This window comes from Catharus ustulatus, chromosome 5 (genome assembly GCF_009819885.2).
Source record: "Catharus ustulatus isolate bCatUst1 chromosome 5, bCatUst1.pri.v2, whole genome shotgun sequence".
Classification (NCBI taxonomy): domain Eukaryota; kingdom Metazoa; phylum Chordata; class Aves; order Passeriformes; family Turdidae; genus Catharus; species Catharus ustulatus.
In genome coordinates, this window is record NC_046225.1 from 76144572 (window position 1) to 76164211 (window position 19640).

Consider the following 19640-nt stretch of genomic DNA (forward strand, 5'->3'; position numbering starts at 1 on the left):
CTGCCCCAAACTCAGCCCTGCCCCAAACTCAGCCCTGCCCCAAACTCAGAATCAGCCCTGACCCCAAACACAGCCCTGATCCCAAACTCAGCTCTGATCCCAAACTCAGCCCTGACCCCAAACTCAGCTCTGACCCCAAACTCAAACTCAGCCCTGACCCCAAACTCAGCTCTGACCCCAAACTCAAACTCAGCCCTGACCCCAAACTCAAACTCAGCCCTGACCCCAAACTCAGCCCTGACCCAAAACTCAGCCCTGACCCCAAACTCAAACTCAGCCCTGACCCCAAACTCAAACTCAGCCCTGATCCCAAAACAGCCCTGCCCCAAACTCAGCCCTGACCCCAAACTCAAACTCAGCCCTGACCCCAAACTGAGCCCTGATCCCAAACCCAAACTCAGCCCTGCCCCCAAACTCAGCCCTGACCCCAAACTGAGCCCTGCCCCAAACTCAAACTCAGCCCTGACCCCAAACTCAGCCCTGATCCCAAACCCAAACTCAGCCCTGCCCCAAACTCAAACTCAGCCCTGACCCCAAACTCAGCCCTGATCCCAAACCCAAACTCAGCCCTGCCCCCAAACACAGCCCTGATCCCAAACTCAGTCCTAACCCCAAACTCAGCCCTGACCCCAAACTGAGCCCTGACCCCAAACTCAGCCCTGATCCCAAACCCAAACTCAGCCCTGCCCCAAACTCTGGACATTCTCATTTCCACTGACCAATCCAACACAGGGTACAAATCCTACAGCATTCACACACAGCCTGTAAGAATCACTGCACTGCCACACTGGGTTACACTTTAAACCCCAAAAACTTCTCTGTGCACCCCTCCTGCCAGGCCAGCAGGGTCTGCTCTGAGCCTGGGGCTGTCTGCAGGCAGAGGGGATTGCTCACTCCAGAGGGGATGACTTTCAGCTGCCACTCTATTGTTTCTAGTTATTTAGTAACCAAGGTTTGGTATCTCAGAGATGGCTTTCATTTCATTCTCTTTTATATTTCCATATTCTCAGAATCTTTTCCAGGCAATGATATTGATCAGGTTTTCCTGTCCCATCCTCCCCACCCAGCAGCTCTGCCGAACCCTTTGTGAATTCTCTCCCCTCCCAAGGTCCCACCCCAACCCGTGAATGTGGGATGCGGTGCTGCCCCAAACCCCTCAGGGATCCCCTCCCTCCACTTCCCGAAGCCCGAGCCAGACATCGCTGAGTCCCCAGTGTTGACACACGAAATGTTTGGGTAACAACAGAGGGGAGAGAATCTGTTTATCTCAAACCACATTTGGAGTGACATAAGACTATCACTTTTTTGGTTAAATACCAGAAAGAATATCAATTCTTTGGCTGATATCGAGCCCCACCAGATCCCTCCTGACTGACAACTTGTGTTTTCCCTGGTTTGGGGAAGGAGGGGGGGTTGCTTCTCCTCTCAAAAATTATCTTTTTTCCATTTTTTTTTAGGGGGGAGGGTTGGGGGGTGGTGAAACAATTCCCCAGCCATGGTGTGAGCTCATCCAGAAACTGGTTTGGGGAGGATCCTGGAGGCTGTGACAGGGAAATTGAGCCTGGGAATAAAGGAGGGGTGGGGGGAAAGTGAGTTAAGATTTTGGTTCATTTCTCATTGTCCTACTCTGATTTGATTGGTAATAAAGTGATTTTAAAATTATTATTATATTATATTTACAGATTGATATATACAGCATATATACATAGCAATATAAAATAATATATTAATTATAATAATTGTATTATAGTTATATTATTTTATATTTATCTATTTATATATTATATCTATTACATAATACATATTTTTATAAATATATAATTTATAATGTAATATATATAAGATAGTATCTAGTATATTATTGCATTATATAACTGATTTATTAAAGATTAATTATTTAAATAGACTATGTTAATGAGTATATAGTATAATATATTATTGTATTCTAGAACTGATTATTAAAGATTAATTATTAATAATAGACTATGTTAATGATCTATTTTTAATAAACTCAATCTCTTTGCCCGTGCCAGTACTGGGTGACTGAATCTGTCCCTGTCCTTACCCCAACAATGAGATTTTGTTGTGTTTTCTCTCCCTGCCCTTATCCAAAAAGGGATTTTGTTGTATTTCTATTTTCTCTCCCTGCCCAGCTGAGCAGCTTTGGGGGCCCTGGTGAGGGAGTTTTGGGGACAGCTGCCCGTGGGGCTGGGCTGGCTCCGGGACACTCACAGGAACATTCCCTGTCAGCCTCCATCTGGGAAACCAGATTTGGAGCAAACTTGCTTTGGGCAGCAAAACTCCAGCTTGGAACAGCGATCCCAGGCAGCTCCTCCTGCAGGGATGGGAATTGTTCTGTGCTGAGTGTGCCCCACGGAGTCAGGCACAGGGATTGAGAGTTTAAATTTCTGTACCCCAAATTCCAGACCCTGGGGAGTCAGGCACGGGGATTGAGGGTTTAAATCTCTGTACCCCAAATTCCAAACTCAATGGAGTCAGGCACGGGGATTGAGGGTTTAAATTTCTGTACCCCAAATTCCAGACCCCACAGAGCCAGGCATGGGAATTGAGGGTTTAAATCTCTGTACCCCAAATTCCAAACTCAATGGAGTCAGACAGGGGGATTGAGGGTTTAAATCCCTGTACCCCAAATTCCAAACTCAATGGAGTCAGGCATGGGGATTGAGGCTTTAAATCTCTTTTTTCCCAAATTCCAGACCCCACAGAGCCAGGAACAGGGATTGAGGGTTTAAATCTCTGTACCCCAAATTCCAGACCCTGTGGAGCCAAGCATGGGGATTGAGGCTTTAAATCTCTGTGCCCCAAATTCCAGACCTTATGGAGTCAGGCACAGGGATTCAGCAGAATAAAGGCTTTAAATCTCTGCTTTCCCAAATTCCAGACCTGATGGAGTCAGGCACAAGGATTGAGGCTTTAAATCCCTGTTTTCCCAAATTCCAGACTCAATGGAGTCAGGCACAGGGATTGAGGCTTTAAATCTCTGTGCCCTGAAATTCCAGACCCTGTGGAGTGAAGCACAGGGATTCAGCAGGAATAAAGGTTTTAAATCTCTGTTCCCCCAAATTCCAGATCACGTGGAGTCAGGCACGAGGATTGAGGCTTTAAATCCCTGCCTTCCCAAAATTCCAGACTCAATGGAGTCAGGCACAAGGCTGCTGCAGAAATAAAAGATTTAATGTCAGTTTTCCCAAATTCCAGACTCAATGGAGCCTGGCACAGGGATTCAGCAGAATAAAGGCTTTAAATCTCTGCTTTCCCAAATTCCAGACCTGATGGAGTCAGGCACAGGACTACAGCAGGAATAAAGGTTTTAATTCTCTGTTTCCCTAAATTCCAGACTCAATGGAGTCAGGCACGAGGCTGCAGCAGAAATAAAAGCTTTAAATCTCTGCTTTCCCAAATTCCAGACCCCAGCTGTCCCAGGGACTGCCCCAGCTGATCCAGGCTGCCTTTCCTGGGGTGGATCCCCTTTCCCAGGTCACAGCTCAGCACCCTGAGCCCACAGCCCACCCCTCATTTCCCTCCTGAATCACACAGGGTTAATGTGATCCTCCACCCAGCAAAAATAAACCAGGATTAGAGCAAAGGAAGCTCCTCTGTGGGAGCAGCAGAGTCATTTACAGGGGCTTAAGGGGAGTTAATTTTCTTGGAGGAAAAGGCTTGAATGGAGAGAGAAAAGAGAGCTGGGAAGGAAAAGAGCTGAGCTGTGAAAGGTGGGAGGGAGGGGGAGCAGGAGCAGGGCTGGGGAGGGATCAGTGCACAGGGCAGGGAGGAACAGCAGAGTTCCTGGGAGCACCAATGGAGCCAGGTCCTTTTCCTTTTCCTGTAAAATCCCAGAATTGTTCAGGCTGGAAAATCCCCCTGAGCCCATCCAGCACTGCCAGCACTGCCCCTTGTCCCCAAGTGCCACATGCACCGGGCTTTGAAATCCCTCAGGAATGGGGACTCCAGCCCTGCCCTGGGCAGCTGGACCAGGCAGGAATCTCCAGGCAGGAATTTCCAGGCAGGAATTTTTCCAGGCAGGAATTTTTCCAGGCAGGAATCTCCAGGCAGGAATTTCCAGGCAGGAATTTTTCCAGGCAGGAATTTCCAGGCAGGAATTTTTCCAGACAGGAATTTTTCCAGACAGGAATTTCCAGGTAGGAATTTCCAGGCAGGAATCTCCAGGCAGGAATTTCCAGGTAGGAATTTCCAGGCAGGAATTTCCAGACAGGAATTTCCAGGCAGGAATTTTTCCAGGCAGGAATTTCCAGGCAGGAATTTCCAGGCAGGAATTTTTCCAGGCAGGAATCTCCAGGCAGGAATTTCCAGGCAGGAATTTCCAGGTAGGAATTTCCAGGCAGGAATTTCCCCCATATCCACCCTGACCCCCAGCTCCAGCTCACCCCAGTCCCAGCCACGAAACCCAAAAGGATCCTGAACCCCCAGCCCAAAGCCAGGAGCAGCATTTGGGGAGGAACTCGAGGTTCCTGCAGCCTTCCCACTCCTCAGGGACTGTCAGGGCAGGTGGAAAAGCTGCTGGAGGAGTTGGACACCCTCCTCCTCGTCCTCCTCCTCCTCCTCCTGCAGCAAACAAACAGAAATGTCACTCAGTGTCCAGGCGCCGTCAGCACAGACGCTGTTGTCAATGAATCAGAAGTGTCTAGGAACAGCTTGAACAACTTTTATTTTTTTTTTTAAAGTGCTTAAAACGTAAATAACAAGCTCTTTATAAACATTAGTTGCAACTCTTAAAACATGAGACGCACAGAACCCACTTCCTGCGGACGTGAAGAACGGGGAAACCAACTCCAGAAACCCTGACACTTCTCCCACCTGGGGATGTTCTTCCAGGTTTTTAACCCCAAACACGCTGGAGAATGCACATCCCTTCAGGTTTGTTCCAGTTTGAGGATAAACCCTGGTGGTTCTTCTGGCCCACACGTGGCCAGGAGGACCAGGCAAGGGGAAAAGAAATCATTGGCCAAAGTTCTTGAGAAGCAAAAAACCAACTGTGGGCAGGCAGCAAAGGCAGAGCGCCCTGCTGCAGCCCTGAGTGTGGAAAAACAAACTCCAGAGAAAGGCAAAACCACAGGGAATTGTAATGGCTGTGCTGAGAACAGAACAGGGAGAAGCTGCTGCTGGCCCAGGAAACCTCTGGGGTGTGCTGGGCTCAGCAGAGAGGGACAGAGCTCAGAGCACAGCCAGGACACGGAGCAGGAGCGCTGCTCCTGCCCCCCAGAGAAACCACTAAACAGGAGATTCAGTCACTAAACACGGAGATAAATCCCAGATGGGCAACAGGAGAACATTTCTCAATTCTCTTCCTCACCCCCTCCCTCTCTGAGGAAGCATTCAGGTCCTCAAAACCATTCCCTTGGGCACGTGGAGGTTTGACACCACCACTGCAGCCTCCACTGCAGGGCTGCTGTGCTGCACACAACAAAAACTGTGGGGAGGGGAAATCCCAAATGTTCAGCACAGCCGGGTGGGGAGACAGAACAGGAACAGGAACATCTGTGACACCTTTCCCAAACACAGGGAGGGGCCTCTGGGCTGCTGGGGACAGACACAGAACATCCATCGCTGCTCCACCAGGGCAGCCCTGCTCAGCTCCAGCACCAAGGGACCTGGGAACACCTCGGCTCCTGGAGGGGAGGGGCAGGGAATGCTGCAGACAGGAGGGGGAAGGAGCAGGGAATGCTGGAAAGGCTGGAGATGGGGGAACAGGAATTGCTGGAAAGGCTGGAGATGAGGGAACAGGAATTGTTAGAGAGGCAGAAGATGGGGGAACAAGAATTCTTGGAAAGAGAGGAGATGAGGGAATAGAACAGCAATTGTTGGAAAGGCTGGAGATGGGGGAACAGGAATTCTTGGAAAGGCAGGAGATGAAGGAACAGGAATTGCTGGAAAGGCTGGAGATGAGGGAACAGGAATTGCTGGAAAGGCTGGAGATGAGGCAATGGGAATTGCTGGAAAGGCAGGAGATGGAAGGAACAGGAATTGCTGGAAAGGCAGGAGATGAGGGAACAGGAATTGCTGAAAAGGCAGGAGATGGGGGAACGAGAATTCTTGGAAAGGCAGGAGATAAGGGAATAGAACAGGAATTGCTGGAAAGGCTGGAGATGAGAGAATAGAACAGGAATTGCTGAAAAGGCAGATGAGGCAATGGGAATTGCTGGAAAGGAGGGGATGAGGGAACAGGCATTCTTGGAAAGGCTGGAGATGGAAGGAACAGGAATTGCTGGAAAGGCAGGAGATGGAAGGATCAGGTATTGCTGGAAAGGCTGGAGATGAGGGAACAGGAATTGCTGGAAAGGAGGGGATGAGGGAACAGGAATTGCTGGAAAGGCAGGAGATGAAGGAACAGGAATTGCTGGAAAGGCTGGAGATGAGAGAACAAGAATTCTTGGACAGGCAGGAGATGAGGGAATAGAACAGGAATTGCTGGAAATGCAGGAGATGAGAGAATAGAACAGCAATTGTTGGAAAGGCTGGAGATGAAGGAACAGGAATTGCTGGAAAGGCAGGAGATGAAGCAATGGGAATTGCTGGAAAGGCAGGAGATGAGAGAATAGAACAGGAATTGCTGAAAAGGCAGATGAGGCAATGGGAATTGCTGGAAAGGAGGGGATGAGGGAACAGGCATTCTTGGAAAGGCTGGAGATGAAGGAACAGGAATTGCTGAAAGGTAGGAGATGGAAGGATCAGGTATTGCTGGAAATGGGAGATATGGAAACACCAAGTGCTGCAAAGGTGGGAAATGAGGGAACAGAACAGGAATTGCTGGAAAGGAAGGAGATGTCGAGGCACCTACTGCTGGAGAGGCAGGAGACGAGGGGACAGAACAGCTATTGCTGGCAAGGCAAGAAATGTGGAAGCACCTATTGCTGGAAAGGCAGGACAGGGGGAACAGGTATTGCTGGAAACAGGAGATGAGGGAATAGAACAGGTATTGCTGGAAACAGGAGATGAGGGAATAGAACAGGTATTGCTGGAAACAGGAGATGAGGGGATAGAACAGGTATTGCTGGAAACAGGAGATGAGGGAATAGAACAGGTATTGCTGGAAACAGGAGATGAGGGAATAGAACAGGTATTGCTGGGAACAGGAGATGAGGGAATAGAACAGGTATTGCTGGAAACAGGAGATGAGGGAATAGAACAGGTATTGCTAAACCAGGAGATGTGGAAGCACCTATTGCTAAAACCAGGAGATGTGGAAGCACCTATTGCTGGCAGGGCTGCACACCTGTACAACCTGCTGAGCTCTGAGAGTAACTTTTGATATTCAAGTGCAAAACATTGAGGCTTTTGGAGCAAAACAAGGCAGAGCTGACTAAGGCAGAGGGGGCTGAGGGAGGCGGTGAGACACGACGGGAGAGGAGGGAGAGGTGGGCAGGAGGTGCTGTGGGATCCATACAAACATTGGCACTTGTGTGGGGAGCACCAGCACCCACCCTGCAGGGCACAGGGCCAAGAACTGCGTGTTTGTGTGGGGTGGGGGCCAGAGAGGGGCCCTGGCTCCTGGGGGAGGTGTTGGCTCTGCACCTCCTCCTGTAATCAATGCCCTCCTGAGGAATTCCTCTCCCTATTCCAGTGCCCACAGCTCACAGGGGGCACCCACAGAGCTGCCAGGACATGGATCTGATCCTGCAGAGAGGTTCCTGGCACTTTCTGAAATGCACAAACTCCTTCCCTTGCACTGCCAGCCCACCCCAGGAACGAGAGGGAGCAGGAACAGGAGCAGGGAGGAGCAGCTGGAGCAGTGCAAGCCCTCAGGTATTTCCCAGGAGGGAAGGAAGGAAGGAAGGAGTGGGAGGTTCAAGGCTGGTGTTCTCCTCCAGAGCTCCTTTTCTCCTCACCCAACCACATCTGTCCCCAGCTGTATTTTAACGTGGAACACTCAGCCTGCCCTTCCCTCCTGATCTCTCTGCACTCCTCCTGAGCTGCTGTGCAGAACTCCTGGCAGGGCACAGGAGGGGAGGCTCTGCTGCCTGTGGGTAACAATTAACTCCCTTTTCGTGCATGAGAAGGAAAACAGAGGAGGAACCTGCCCCAGGCAGGCTGTGTGGGACTGAGATGGATTTCAGAGCATTTTTGGGTAGGAAGCTGCTACTGGCCTGTGGCAAAAGGCACCATTCTTCAAAGTCATGGTCTGCATTGAAACGAGTCAAGGGAAGAACAGGGAGGTTTTGAAAGAACCCAGTAACTTTGGGAGACAGAGAGGGAGAAGATGCCTTTCATGTTGAAATCCCACTCCAACTGCCCCCCTTCCTGAACAGGCAAAAGTCCTGCCCAACAGCCAAAATCCTGGCAGGATGAGGGAGGGAACAACATCCTTCCTATCCCTTCCCCAGCACCTCCAAATCAATGGTTCCAGGTAAGTCAGAGCCCTTTGGGTGTCACTCTGGGGTCAGCAGTGGCCAGAGCTGTCCCAGCCCTGGAGAGCTGATCCCAGGGTGTGATGTGCCCAGGGGGACCAGGCTGGGCACTCCCTGCCTCGCAGGATTTGGGAATTGGGGGCAGGAGTGTTTGGGGTGCCCTGCAGAGGGGTCAGCCCCCCCAGGCCTGGCTCTGGGGGTGTTTTCCTGCTCTGCTGGGCCAGACAAGGCAGAGGCAGGGCAGGGCAGCTGTGAGCAGCCACTCCTGGGAACACTGAGTGAAATTCTGTATGGATTCTGCACTCCTGTGCTGGGTGCGGGGTGCAGGGATCTCCTGGGCCACGATCCCACGTTCCCTTTCCCACATTCCCAGTGTAGCCATGGCAGTGTCCCCCTGGCTCCAGTGCTGTGACAGGGCCAGCCAGGCTCTGACCCCTCCCAGACTCTGGGGCTGTCCCTTTGTGCAGCATCTCCTGTGCTCAGGGAGTGGCACCAGCTGGAGCTGCCTCCTCACCCTTCACTGGGGTAACTGGGGCACCAGGGGAGAGGCACCCACGGGCTCTGCTTTGGGTCTGAGTGCCCCAACACCACCCACCAGTCCAACACAGGGCAGAGAGGAGGAGGAGTGTGGGCAGAGGGGCAGCAGCAGGGTGAAGTCACTCACAGGGAGATGGTTTCCAGCTCTCAGATGTCCATGGGTCATTAAAGCTCTGGCAGGAGGCGTGCCCGGGGGGTGGCACTTGGTGACAGCACGGGAGCCTAGGGTGGCACCTGCCTGGTGGGGAGGGCTCTGCTCCTCCCCATAGGGTGCTGGCAGCCCTTCACCCTACAGCTCCCTGGAGCTGGGCTAAGCTGGGGCTGGGAAGGAGCAGAGTTAGGAGCCCTTCCTGCTAACTGTGGCAACAGGAGCCTCTGGAGCCCCGGGTGAGAGCAGGGGGTGCAGGGGGGGCTGGCAGCGAGGTTATGGGGCACAGCTCTGCCCTGGCAGGCTCAGGGGGCCTGGCCCTGCCCCAGAGGGATCTGCAGCAGCGTGGGGGACTGCTCCATGATGCGCACCAGCAGCTGGTCGATGTAGTTCTCCAGCTCCTGGATGTGCTCCTCCTTCTTGCTCAGCTCGCCCTCCTTCTGCAGCAGCAGCTGGATCAGCTCGTCGTGGGTCAGGTGGTAATACTTGGCTGCCTGGTCAGGCTGGGCAGGCTCCTGCTGGGAGCCAAGAGGGAAAACAGGCACTGGAATTAAAAGCTCTGCTCCTGGTGATGTCTGCAGGATGCAGCAACAGCCAGAGCACTCCTGCTTTCCATGTGGGACCCACAGAGACCTGGTGTGCTCATAAAACACCTCTGAACTCCCTGCAGCACCCCCAGGGCACTGAGAGCTGCAGGGCTGGGCTTGTCCTGCCCTCAGAGTGTTTTCCATGTGACACTGGGGAGGGACATGGAGTGGGAGCGGACACAGGGATGGAGGAGCCACCCTCAGAACACCCTGTGTGTCCTCAGAGGTGTCACAGGTGCTGTGCTGGCCCCCACACAGCAGTGTTTGGATACACCCAGCTCAGCAAAGCTCCAGGAAGGACCTTCCCCCTGCCAGGACTGGGAACCCCTCAGAGCAGCAGCAGCTGCTACACCTTCCACCTTGCATGGAGACCAGGCTGGACACTGGGGCTTGGAGCCCCCTGGGACAGTGGCAGTGCCCCTGTCCATGGCAGGGTGGCACTGGGTGGGCTGTGAGGTCCCTTCCAACCCAACCCAAGCCACTCCACGTTCCTACAAGCAGGGATTCATGGCACAGAGCAGCCCCAAAGCCAAGCAGCTGATGGGAGAACCACGGGGGCAGGAGCTGCAGAGCCCTTGTGCTCATGGCAGGAGGGATGCACACACCATGGCAGGACCCTGCCCTGCCTCCCCCCTCAGCAGCACACCTGGAGCAGCTGTGGCACAGCCTCCCCTCGGGCCAGCCTCCTGCCCTTACCTTGGGCTCGCTTTTGTCCGGGTGGGAGGCCGGGGCCACGGGCTGGACGCTGCTCGTGGTCGCTGTCTTCAGCCTCTCCAGGCCATTGCTGAAGGCTGAGCTCAGGCTGCTCCTGGGCTGCTGCTTCCTCTCACTGGAGCCCTCCTGCACAGCACTCAGGGGTTTCACGGGGTGGGGGCTGCAGGGAACAAGGGTGACACAGTGAGCACCCCCAGCTGCTCCCTCCTCCTGCCAGGGACAGGGATGGCAGCAGCCAGGAGCCTGAACCCCCAGGCTGTGCTGCCCAAAGCTCTCCCAGCAGGGCAGGGCAGAGCCCTGGAGCTGCTCCCCTCCCCACAGGAGATAAAGAGCCCCAGCACAGGTGTATGGCTGAGATACTGGTGCCCACACCTGCACTGCCCATCCTGACTGGGAGCACTGTGGGGCACAGCTCTGGGGCTCAAACACAGCTCCAGGTGAGCAGAGGATGCTGCACCCACTGCCCAGAGCAGCTCTTGGCTGCCCAGGAACCCCCAGAGGAGTCTGGGCTCACCACTGATGCTCCAGCCCAAGAGGTGGATGTCACCTGCCTGAAAGCCACCACAGAGTTTGTCCCCCTCCACGAGGCCAAAAGGAGGGTGAGGAGCCAGTTAAGGGGGAATTACATTTTCATTTGGGTTTGCCTCAATTTTCACCCAAAAGGCTCCTCCTGGGCTTGAACAAAGTCCAGTTCCTTCTCAGCAAGATGGAAAGAGAAGTGACCTGATGCTCCCTCCTGCAAGGAGCAGGCACAGCTGTGACCATCAGGATGGAAACATCCAACATCCATCCTCAGGATGGAAACATCCAAATATTGATCCACTGGGATGGAAACATCCAACATCCAACAACCATCCTTGGGATGGAAACATCCAAACATCCATCCACTGGGATGGAAACATCCAAACACTGATCCATCATCAGGATGGAAACATCCAAACTTCCATCCACTGGGATGGAAACATCCAAACATTCATCCATTGGGATGGAAACATCCAAACATCCAAATATTGATCCCCTGGGATGGAAACATCCAAACATCCATCCACTGGGATGGAAACATCCAAACATTGATCCATTGGGATGGAAACATCCAAACCTCCAAATATTGATCCACTGGGATGGAAACATCCAACATTGATCCATTGGGATGGAAACATCCAAACCTCCATCCACTGGGATGGAAATATCCAAACCTCCAACATCCATCCATTGGGATGGAAACATCCAAGCATTGATCATTGGGATGGAAACATCCAAACATCCAAAATATTGATCCATTGGGATGGAAACATCCAACATCCATCCTTGGGATGGAATCAGCCAACATCCATCCATTGGGATGGAAACATCCAAATATTGATCCATTGGGATGGAAACATCCAAACATTGATCCACTGGGATGGAAACATCCAAACATTGATTCACCAGGATGGAAACATCCAAACACTGATCCATCATTGGGATGGAAACATCCAACATCCATCCATTGGGACAGAAACATCCAAACATTGATCCATCCTTGGGATAGAAACATCCAAACATCCATCCTTGGGATGGAGACATCCAACATCCATCCACTGGGACGGAAACATCCAAACACTGATCCATCAGGATGGAAACATCCAAACTCCACGTGGGAGCTCTGCAGAGCCTCCCACAGGTGACAGCCCCTCCAGCTGTGTCCCAGCTGTGCTGTGTCCTCGTGCCCCGTCCATGGTGATGGGATCAGGACATACCAGGGATGTGGAAATCCTCTCACACCACGATGGTGCCTCCTGCTGTCCCTGTGCTGGGAGGGGACAGCACTGGCAGCCACCAACCTGCTCCAAACAGCCAAAGGATCGGCTCCTCCCGAGGGGCAGCACAGGGGCAGCTCTGGGCTCTTCCCTCTGGTGCCCAGGGGCTGCTGGAGCTGTGCCAGGGCAGGGTTAGGTTGGATTTTAGGGAAAGGTTCTTCCCCCAGAGCTCCAGAGGTGTTTGGACAGCGCTGCCAGGGATGCCCAGGGGGGATTGTTGGGGGGTCTGGGCAAGGCCTGGGGCTGGATGGATGGATCATCCTGAGGGTCTCCCCCAGCTCAGGACACTCTGTGATTCTCTGATCCCTTGGCAGAGCTGTCCAAGCACATGGACAGAGCCCAGGATTCCTGGGCAGCTGGAAAGGATGGAGAGGATCCCACAGCAGGTGGAGGCACTGACAGTGCCAGGGGACTGGGACTAAACCCTGACCAGGAGCTACAGCCACTGCAGGACAGGGGTGAGGAGAGGGCTGGGGGAGCCACCAGGGCTGCCCATCACAGCCAGGCCTGAGCCCCAAGTGTCACTGTCACCTTGTGCATCCCAGAGCCAGCACAGAGGCTACAGCCAGAGCGTGGCTGGGAACCTCCCTGGGACCAAGCTGGCCTGAGAAGCCTTCCTGAAGTGGGAATGCTGGAATGTTTTGGAAAGCAAGGGGATGTTCCAGCCAGGTGTGGTCACAGGCAGCTGCTGGCCCCATAGCCAGTGGGGACAGTCACTGCTTCAGGGCTGGAAAAGGAACTTCTGAAAATAAATCATCATCCTTGAAAATAAATCATCATCCTGCTGCCTCCTATAGGGTGGTGCGTGCAGGGCTCTGCCTCCACTGTTTGTCATTGAGGATCCAATGGAGACATTCGTGCTGGGTTTGTCCTGGGATGGTGACACCACATCCTTCCAGGGGAGCTTCACAGCTCACAGCCAGCTCTGAAGTCCTGGTGGACCTGCCAGAAGAAGCTGGACCAGTTTCCTCTCCTGGTCCACGAACATCAACTCGAGTGTGGAATCAGCTGCTCACAGGATCCTAAACCAGAGCTGCATCCCAAATGGATCTGAGTGGATCTGATTTAAGGCCAAGGTGACATCTCAGGGTGACACTGGGCCAGCCCTGGCCCCTCTCTGAGCCAGCCTTGCCCTGTCCCAGCTTTCACTGGTGCTCCCAAGGTCACTGTAGAGCAGAGGTTAAAATCAGGTGCAATTTCCTCAGCAAGCCCCAAAGGAAGCCTTTAACTGCTCATGGCAATGTTCCTCACAGAGAACCAGACAGCAGAGGACAAATCCAAGGGGCTCCCTCTGCCATGGCCCAGCTGCTGTGCCTGGAGCAGCACCCAGCAGCCAAGGCCAGCTCTCCAGGGAGGAACAGGAATGGCTGGGCTTGGGATGGAAACATCCAAACATTGATTCATCAGGATGGAAACATCCAAACTCCACGTGGGAGCTCTGCAGAGCCTCCCACAGGTGACAACCCCTCCAGCTGTGTCCCAGCTGTGCTGTGTCCTCGTGCCTTGTCCATGGTGACGGGATCAGGACACACCAGGGATGTGGAAATCCTCTCACACCACGATGATGCCTCCTGCTGCACAGCTGCTGCATTCCAGGGGAGCAGCAGGAGCTGCAGAGCTGCTGCATTCCAGTGAAGGGCAGGAGCTGCACAGCTGCTGCATTCCAGGGGAGGAGCAGGAGCTGCACAGCTGCTGCATTCCAGGGGAGCAGCAGGAGCTGCAGAGCTGCTGCATTCCAGTGAAGGGCAGGAGCTGCACAGCTGCTGCATTCCAGGGGAGGAGCAGGAGCTGCACAGCTGCTGCATTCCAGGGGAGCAGCAGGAGCTGCACAGCTGCTGCATTCCAGTGAAGGGCAGGAGCTGCACAGCTGCTGCATTCCAGGGGAGGAGCAGGAGCTGCACAGCTGCTGCATTCCAGGGGAGAGCAGCAGGAGCTGCACAGCTGCCTCCCAAGGCACAGTCCCAGGCTGTCCTTGGGGTCCCTCCTGTCCCGGGGATGTGACACCTCCCCAGCAGTTGAGGCCCCATCCTGCCCCAGCCCCAAGAGCAGCAAAGGGCTCTGCACACACACCTGGGAGCTGCAGCTGATCCCCCTTGCCCCAGCAGCCACACAAATGACCAAAGAGCCTCTGGGCACTTGGGAAGGGCCCAAACCCACTCCCAGTTCCCTGCTCTCCTGAGCCCTGAACCCCCTGACCCCAAACTCTCCCCATCACCAGGTACTGCTCCCCTTCACCTGCACACACTTTTGTCCCAGCCAGCCCTTAGTGCCCATCCCAAGTCTGAAGTTTTTCCTTTTTCCTTCCACCTTTTTTCCGCCGTCTGTCCCTCATCTCTGTGCCTCTGGCCATTCCAAGGAGATGATCCTGGGAAGAGAAGCATCACCATGGGGATTGGGGAAAGATCCCTTCCAGCTTTCCTCCCTCACCCTGGGACAGTTCTCACATCTCTCCAGCCCTATAAAGCAGTTCAGAGCCTTCCCCAGAGGCAGCAGGAGCTCTTCAGAGGATCTTCAGTCACAGCAAATACCCAAAATGTGCTGGAGGAACCTGAGCAGGGAAGTTCCAGGACCTCCAGGCCACGTGTCACGACAGAAGCCAGCACTGATATCCAGGATATCCAGCTCCTGGATCCCAGCCCATTCCATCCTCCTTCCAGGCCTGGAAGGATGCACAGGCAGGGCTGGGGATGACCACGAGCAGGTACCACCAACACAGAGATCCCTGCACCTCCCTCACTGCCCCAGCTGTCCCTTTGGGATTGCAGGACACTTCTCTTTCCATGAAACATAACAAAATTCCTGATTTTCTGCAGCATCTCTGCAAATTTTGAATAAACTATCTGCTGGAGGATGAATAATCCAATTAAAAATGATTGGAGGATCTGGCCCAAATAAGAAGAAAAAAATTCACTTGTCAGAGCCAGCCAGATGCTGCTCTTTGCTCCTGAGATCACTTTGCACCTCGTGCTCAACCCAAGGAGGGATCCCCTCGTGGAAGGACTGGAGCTCAGTGAGTTCTGCTGGCCCCACCCTCCCCTCCCCTCGTCTCCCCAGGGCCACAACCAATCTTGCTCTTGGGGCAGGTGGGATTTCACCACTCCAGTGCCCCCAGGAAGCTCCATCTGCCTCGTGGTCAGTGAGGGATCAATAAATCCCTGCTGGAGCTTGGTAAATCACTGGAGAGCTTGGTCCCTGGGCTGGCAGAGCCCAGGCAGACCAGGGGAAGGAGTTCCAGGAAAATGAGATGAACTGAAGGACACAGAGCGAGACTCCATGCCCTGAACTCACCAGTTTTGCTTCATGGCATTTGTACAGACCCAGGATTGAGCTGGGAGGAGGAACAGCCCATCTTTCCACCCTTCCCATTCCCAAGGCTAAATCCCACTTGCTTCATCACCAACGGGCATCTCGGCAGGAGGGAGGGCAGAAGGGCGTTTTGCCTTGGGGGAAAAACTCTCTTTTTTTGGGGTATGGACAGAAGGAGGTTTTCAGCACCCCAAGGGCACTTGGAAGGAAAGCAGCCAAAGCTGAATGGATGGCAAGGGCAGGGGCAGCAGCTGTGCACATGCCATGAGGGAGCTGAGGAGAGCAGGAACAGCCACAAGCTCTCCTGACAGCCACGGGGAAGGCATCATTTATTCTGCAAGCACGGGGAAGATGATGGAGCCAAAATCAGCACTGAGTGAAACGTGGGTGCAGCTCTGCACTTCCAGGTCGTGGGTGCATCGAACCCTTTGGAACACACCAGGACAGCTCCAGCCATTCCTCCAGCATCGCAGAGAGCCCAGCCCGAGCTGCTGGGAGCCTGGGCTCTCTGGGAGCAGGGAAGAGGAGCTGCAGCACCATGTGGAGCCAGCCCAGCTGGGCGCAGCTGGCACCAGGGCTCACCTGTCCCACACACACACACCCTTCTCCTTCCCCGCAGTGCTCACCTGGATGTCTGCAGGCCGAGGGGCTCCTCAGCCGGCCGTGTCTCCCTGGGCAGAACCAGGAGCGCTGAAGCTTGTGCGTCCCGGGGCTGCGGGCACGGGCAGGGCCGGGCGGCGGCGCGGCTGGCAGGGACCCCCGCGGGGGCCCGGGGGGGGCCACACGGCTCGGGGTTAGTGGCAGCCACGAGGAAAGGGGTGGAGAAGGCCAAGGGCTGGCTGGCATGCAGGGGGGAAGCGTTAGTGGGCGGCAAGCCGTGCCCGGGGGCTTCCTCCTGCAGGCTGCAGTGGAAGCTGAAGTCGCCCTGCTCAAGCTTTTTGGGCAGCACAGCTTGGACAGGGACGGGGTTTGGGGGCTTCTCCATGAAGGGGTTGCTGGGGGAAATGGGGCTCAGGGCCAGGGTGAAGGGGTTTCTCAGGGCTGTGTGCCTCTCCTCTGCCCTATCTGGCTTCCAGAAATCGGCTTTCTTGAAGTCTATCCTGCTCTGTGCCCAGTGCCCCTCGGGCTCCTCTGCCTCCTCGGGAGGGGCACAGGGCTCGGGCTGCTCTGCTCGCCCCTCACCATCCTCACACGCCAGCTCCAGCTGGGATGGACTCTGCCCACGTTCTGACCTTTGGGGCCGTGGCTGTGGATGCCCAGCTGCCTCCTGCTCTTCCAGGACCGTCCAGCTGCCCAGCTGGCCCAGGTCTAGCTTGGAAGGTGGCTTTAGTTCTGAAACACTGAGCTCCTCGGGGAACAGCTCCTGCTTGGAGGCCATTTCCCACTTGGCACTGTGTGTGGCCTCCTGGATCTGAGGGGACAAACGGGGCTGGCTCCAGCTCTCCTCAGCACCGGACTGCTCCAGTCCATCCAGGGACAACTTGGATGTGCAAGTCTCAAACTGCTCGGCCACATCTGCCTCGTTGATCTCTGATGGGTGCTCCCCCACAGAGGTGTCCCCTGTCCCCAGGCCAGCTGCTGAGTCCGCAGTGGCAGCTCTGGCACCCTGGAACTCGCTCCCGGCTTCAGCGGCGCCCGCTCCCGCTGTGGGAGGCGCTGCCACGGAGGGCTCGCTGCTGCCACGGCTCCTTGGCAATTCCATCTCTGCTCCCGGGCCCTCTGAGTCTGGCCACGGCTCCTGTTTGCCTCGCTGGGTGTCCCCAGGCTCCCCCTCCTCGCTGTCCCCCGCAGCGCCCGCGGCTGCGAACCACCGGGGCGGTTTGGGGGGTGGCACCGCCGGCTCCTGGTGGCCCTGGTGGCCTGCCCACGGTGCCATCACCACGCGCCTCTCACGGATGTCAGAGCTGAGCTTCAGCAGGCCGTCGCTGGCCTCCAGCCGCATGCTGGCCTGCAGCCGGAACACCGAGCTGCGGATGTCGAAGGCGCCCTCGCCCCCGGGCTCCGCGCCCGCCTCGGGGAACCTCGGCGTCACCGCGTCCCCCAGCACCCGCGGGGGCACGGGCGGCACCGCGCCGCCAGCCTCGGCCTCGGGGGGGAAGGAGCTCCTGGGCAGCACGCAGCTGGTGGCACGGGCCGAGCTCTGGGCCTCCGAGGCGCCCTCGGCCAGGAAGGGCGGGCGCGGGCCGAAGGCGCCCTGGGGAGCCGCGCGCTCCTGGGCCGCGCTCGGGGCGCTCTGCGAGGGCTCGGCAGCGGTTTCGGTGGCTATGGTCATCCAGCCGTTCGTGCCTGCGCTGCAGGGTTCCTCCTCACCGCTGTCCCCTTCCTCCCGAGCGCTGTTCTCCGCGCTCAGCGCTGTCGATGCCTCGTTGTCCCCGGGGTTGCCCGAGGTAAAGGCGGCTGCCCACACCATGGGCGTGCTGCTTTTCCTCCTCCTGGCCATGGACCCGGCGGACACGGGGCTCAGCACGTCCTCGATCACCGTGGCCTCCTGGGTGGTGCTCACCAGGTTGGCCCCCACGTCTAAAGCGGAGAAATTTGTCCAGGAGCGGAGAGCTGCGGGGATTTCAGCGCCCACGGGCGACTCGGCCTTTTCAAACGCTTGGGAGCCCTGCTGGCAGGGCGGCTGGGCCGGGCTCTTGCTCGGGCTGGCTCTGTCGGGGTCGTCGATGAAAGCCATGCCCTCTGCTGCCACCGAGGCAAAGAAATTCTCCTTCTTCCTGTCTGGTTTGAGCCTGCTGGTGGCAAAGGCATCGAAGGTGTCGTCCCACTCCGAGGGCAGCGGGGGGACGGCGGGCTCGGTGTCGGTGTCGGTGTCGGCAGGAGGGAGCTCTCCCGGTGCTGGGGGACCGGTTTCTGGCACGGGCACACCAATGCTTGGGGCTGGAGGCTCCCTCTCGGGGTCTGCCTGCCTTGGGGAGGCAGAGGGACTGCAATCCTCAGAGGAATAAAAGCTCCCAGCGACCTCTGGTGCAGCACGCGGCCCAGGCGGGAAACTAGAGAGAAAGTGAGTAGGTGAAGGAGAATTTAGTACCTGGTCAGCGAGGAGCTCCTCAAAGAAGGGATTGCTCTGCAGGGAGTTGAGGAATGGGTTGGTGGGGGACAAGCATCCGGCCTGTCTGTCTCCAGGAGCGGGAGGGAGGTTAGAGCTCGGCATGCCAGCGGGGAGGGCGGCAGGGCACGGGGCGGGGGAGCGGGGAGCAGAATGAGAAGGAGCATCTGAGCTGGTTTCTACCTGAGGAGACACTTCCAGGCTGTGGAGGGAAGACAGAACAGTCCTCCTGGTTAATGCTGTGACAGAGCTGGAAGCACACACCACACACACCACAAGCAGCAATGACCAAATCCGTGCCCGGCTCTTGTTAGGCAGAGCAATGATTATGGAGTCAAGGCGTGGAGAGGGCATGCACGACACACAGCCAGGGCAGCCCTGCTCCCAGGACACTCCTCCACACTCCCCTCGCTGCCTCTGCAAGCCCAGGAGCCACAGAGGTTTCCCCACCTCCTGCAGCCCGAGGATGTGCTCGGTGGGTTTGGCCCGGTGCTGGTGGCACCCAGGGCAGGTGGAGCCACCAGAGCTCTTGGATCAGGGTTGGACCAGTCCAGGCACACAGAAGAACTTGCCCAGTTCACCCCAGTGCCTCCTCACTGGTTTGCCAGCATGACCAGGGTGGGAGCACCAAGGAGCTCAGGGCAGGGCTGAGGGAGGGCGAGGAACAAGAGCCCAGCAGGAAGGAGCAGGACAGGACAGGACAGGGCCCTGTCCCCACTCTGGACTCTGTCCCACCTCTCACATGTCCCTTGTCACACCACCTGTGCCCAAGATCCCTGAAACCCCAGGGGGATCCCAAGCTGGAAGGGATTCAGCACATCTGGAACTCAGAATCTCACCCCAAGTGAGTCTCATAGAGCCCTGCTGCCTGATCAGGCAGGACTGAGGGACCTTTCCTTGGGATTTCATTGGTCTTTCTTTGGGATTTCATTGACATTTCTTTGAAATTTCACTGATCTTTCTTTGGGATGTCATTGCTTTTCCTTTGGGAACAACTCCAGCAATGTGCAGTCACCACCCCGAGCAGGCTCACCAGGCTCAGAGGTTTTCACTTCACAAAGGGGTGTGTGGTGTGGACACCCCACATCTGGTCCCCACACTCCCTCCTGGGCCCAT

General features: G+C 55.8%; 1 protein-coding gene across 3 annotated transcripts in view; it reads right to left on the bottom strand.

Annotated features, from left to right (window-relative positions):
* Nucleotides 1-9366: 9366 nt before the first annotated feature.
* Nucleotides 9367-19640, bottom strand: part of RAB11FIP5 (RAB11 family interacting protein 5) — a 38714-nt gene continuing 28440 nt past the window's right edge. Inside the window, exons 4-6 of one of the 3 annotated variants that reach the window (XM_033059987.2) lie at nt 16708-18468; nt 10353-10530; nt 9367-9587 (exon numbers count right to left, since the gene is read on the bottom strand). In XM_033059987.2, coding sequence (XP_032915878.1) covers nt 9375-9587; nt 10353-10530; nt 16708-18468 — 2152 coding nt within the window. In that variant the 3' untranslated portion in view covers nt 9367-9374. Of the gene's footprint in view, nt 9588-10352; nt 10531-16101; nt 18469-19640 lie in introns of all 3 variants that reach the window. The other 2 variants (XM_033059986.2, XM_033059985.2) reach the window with 2 other exon arrangements.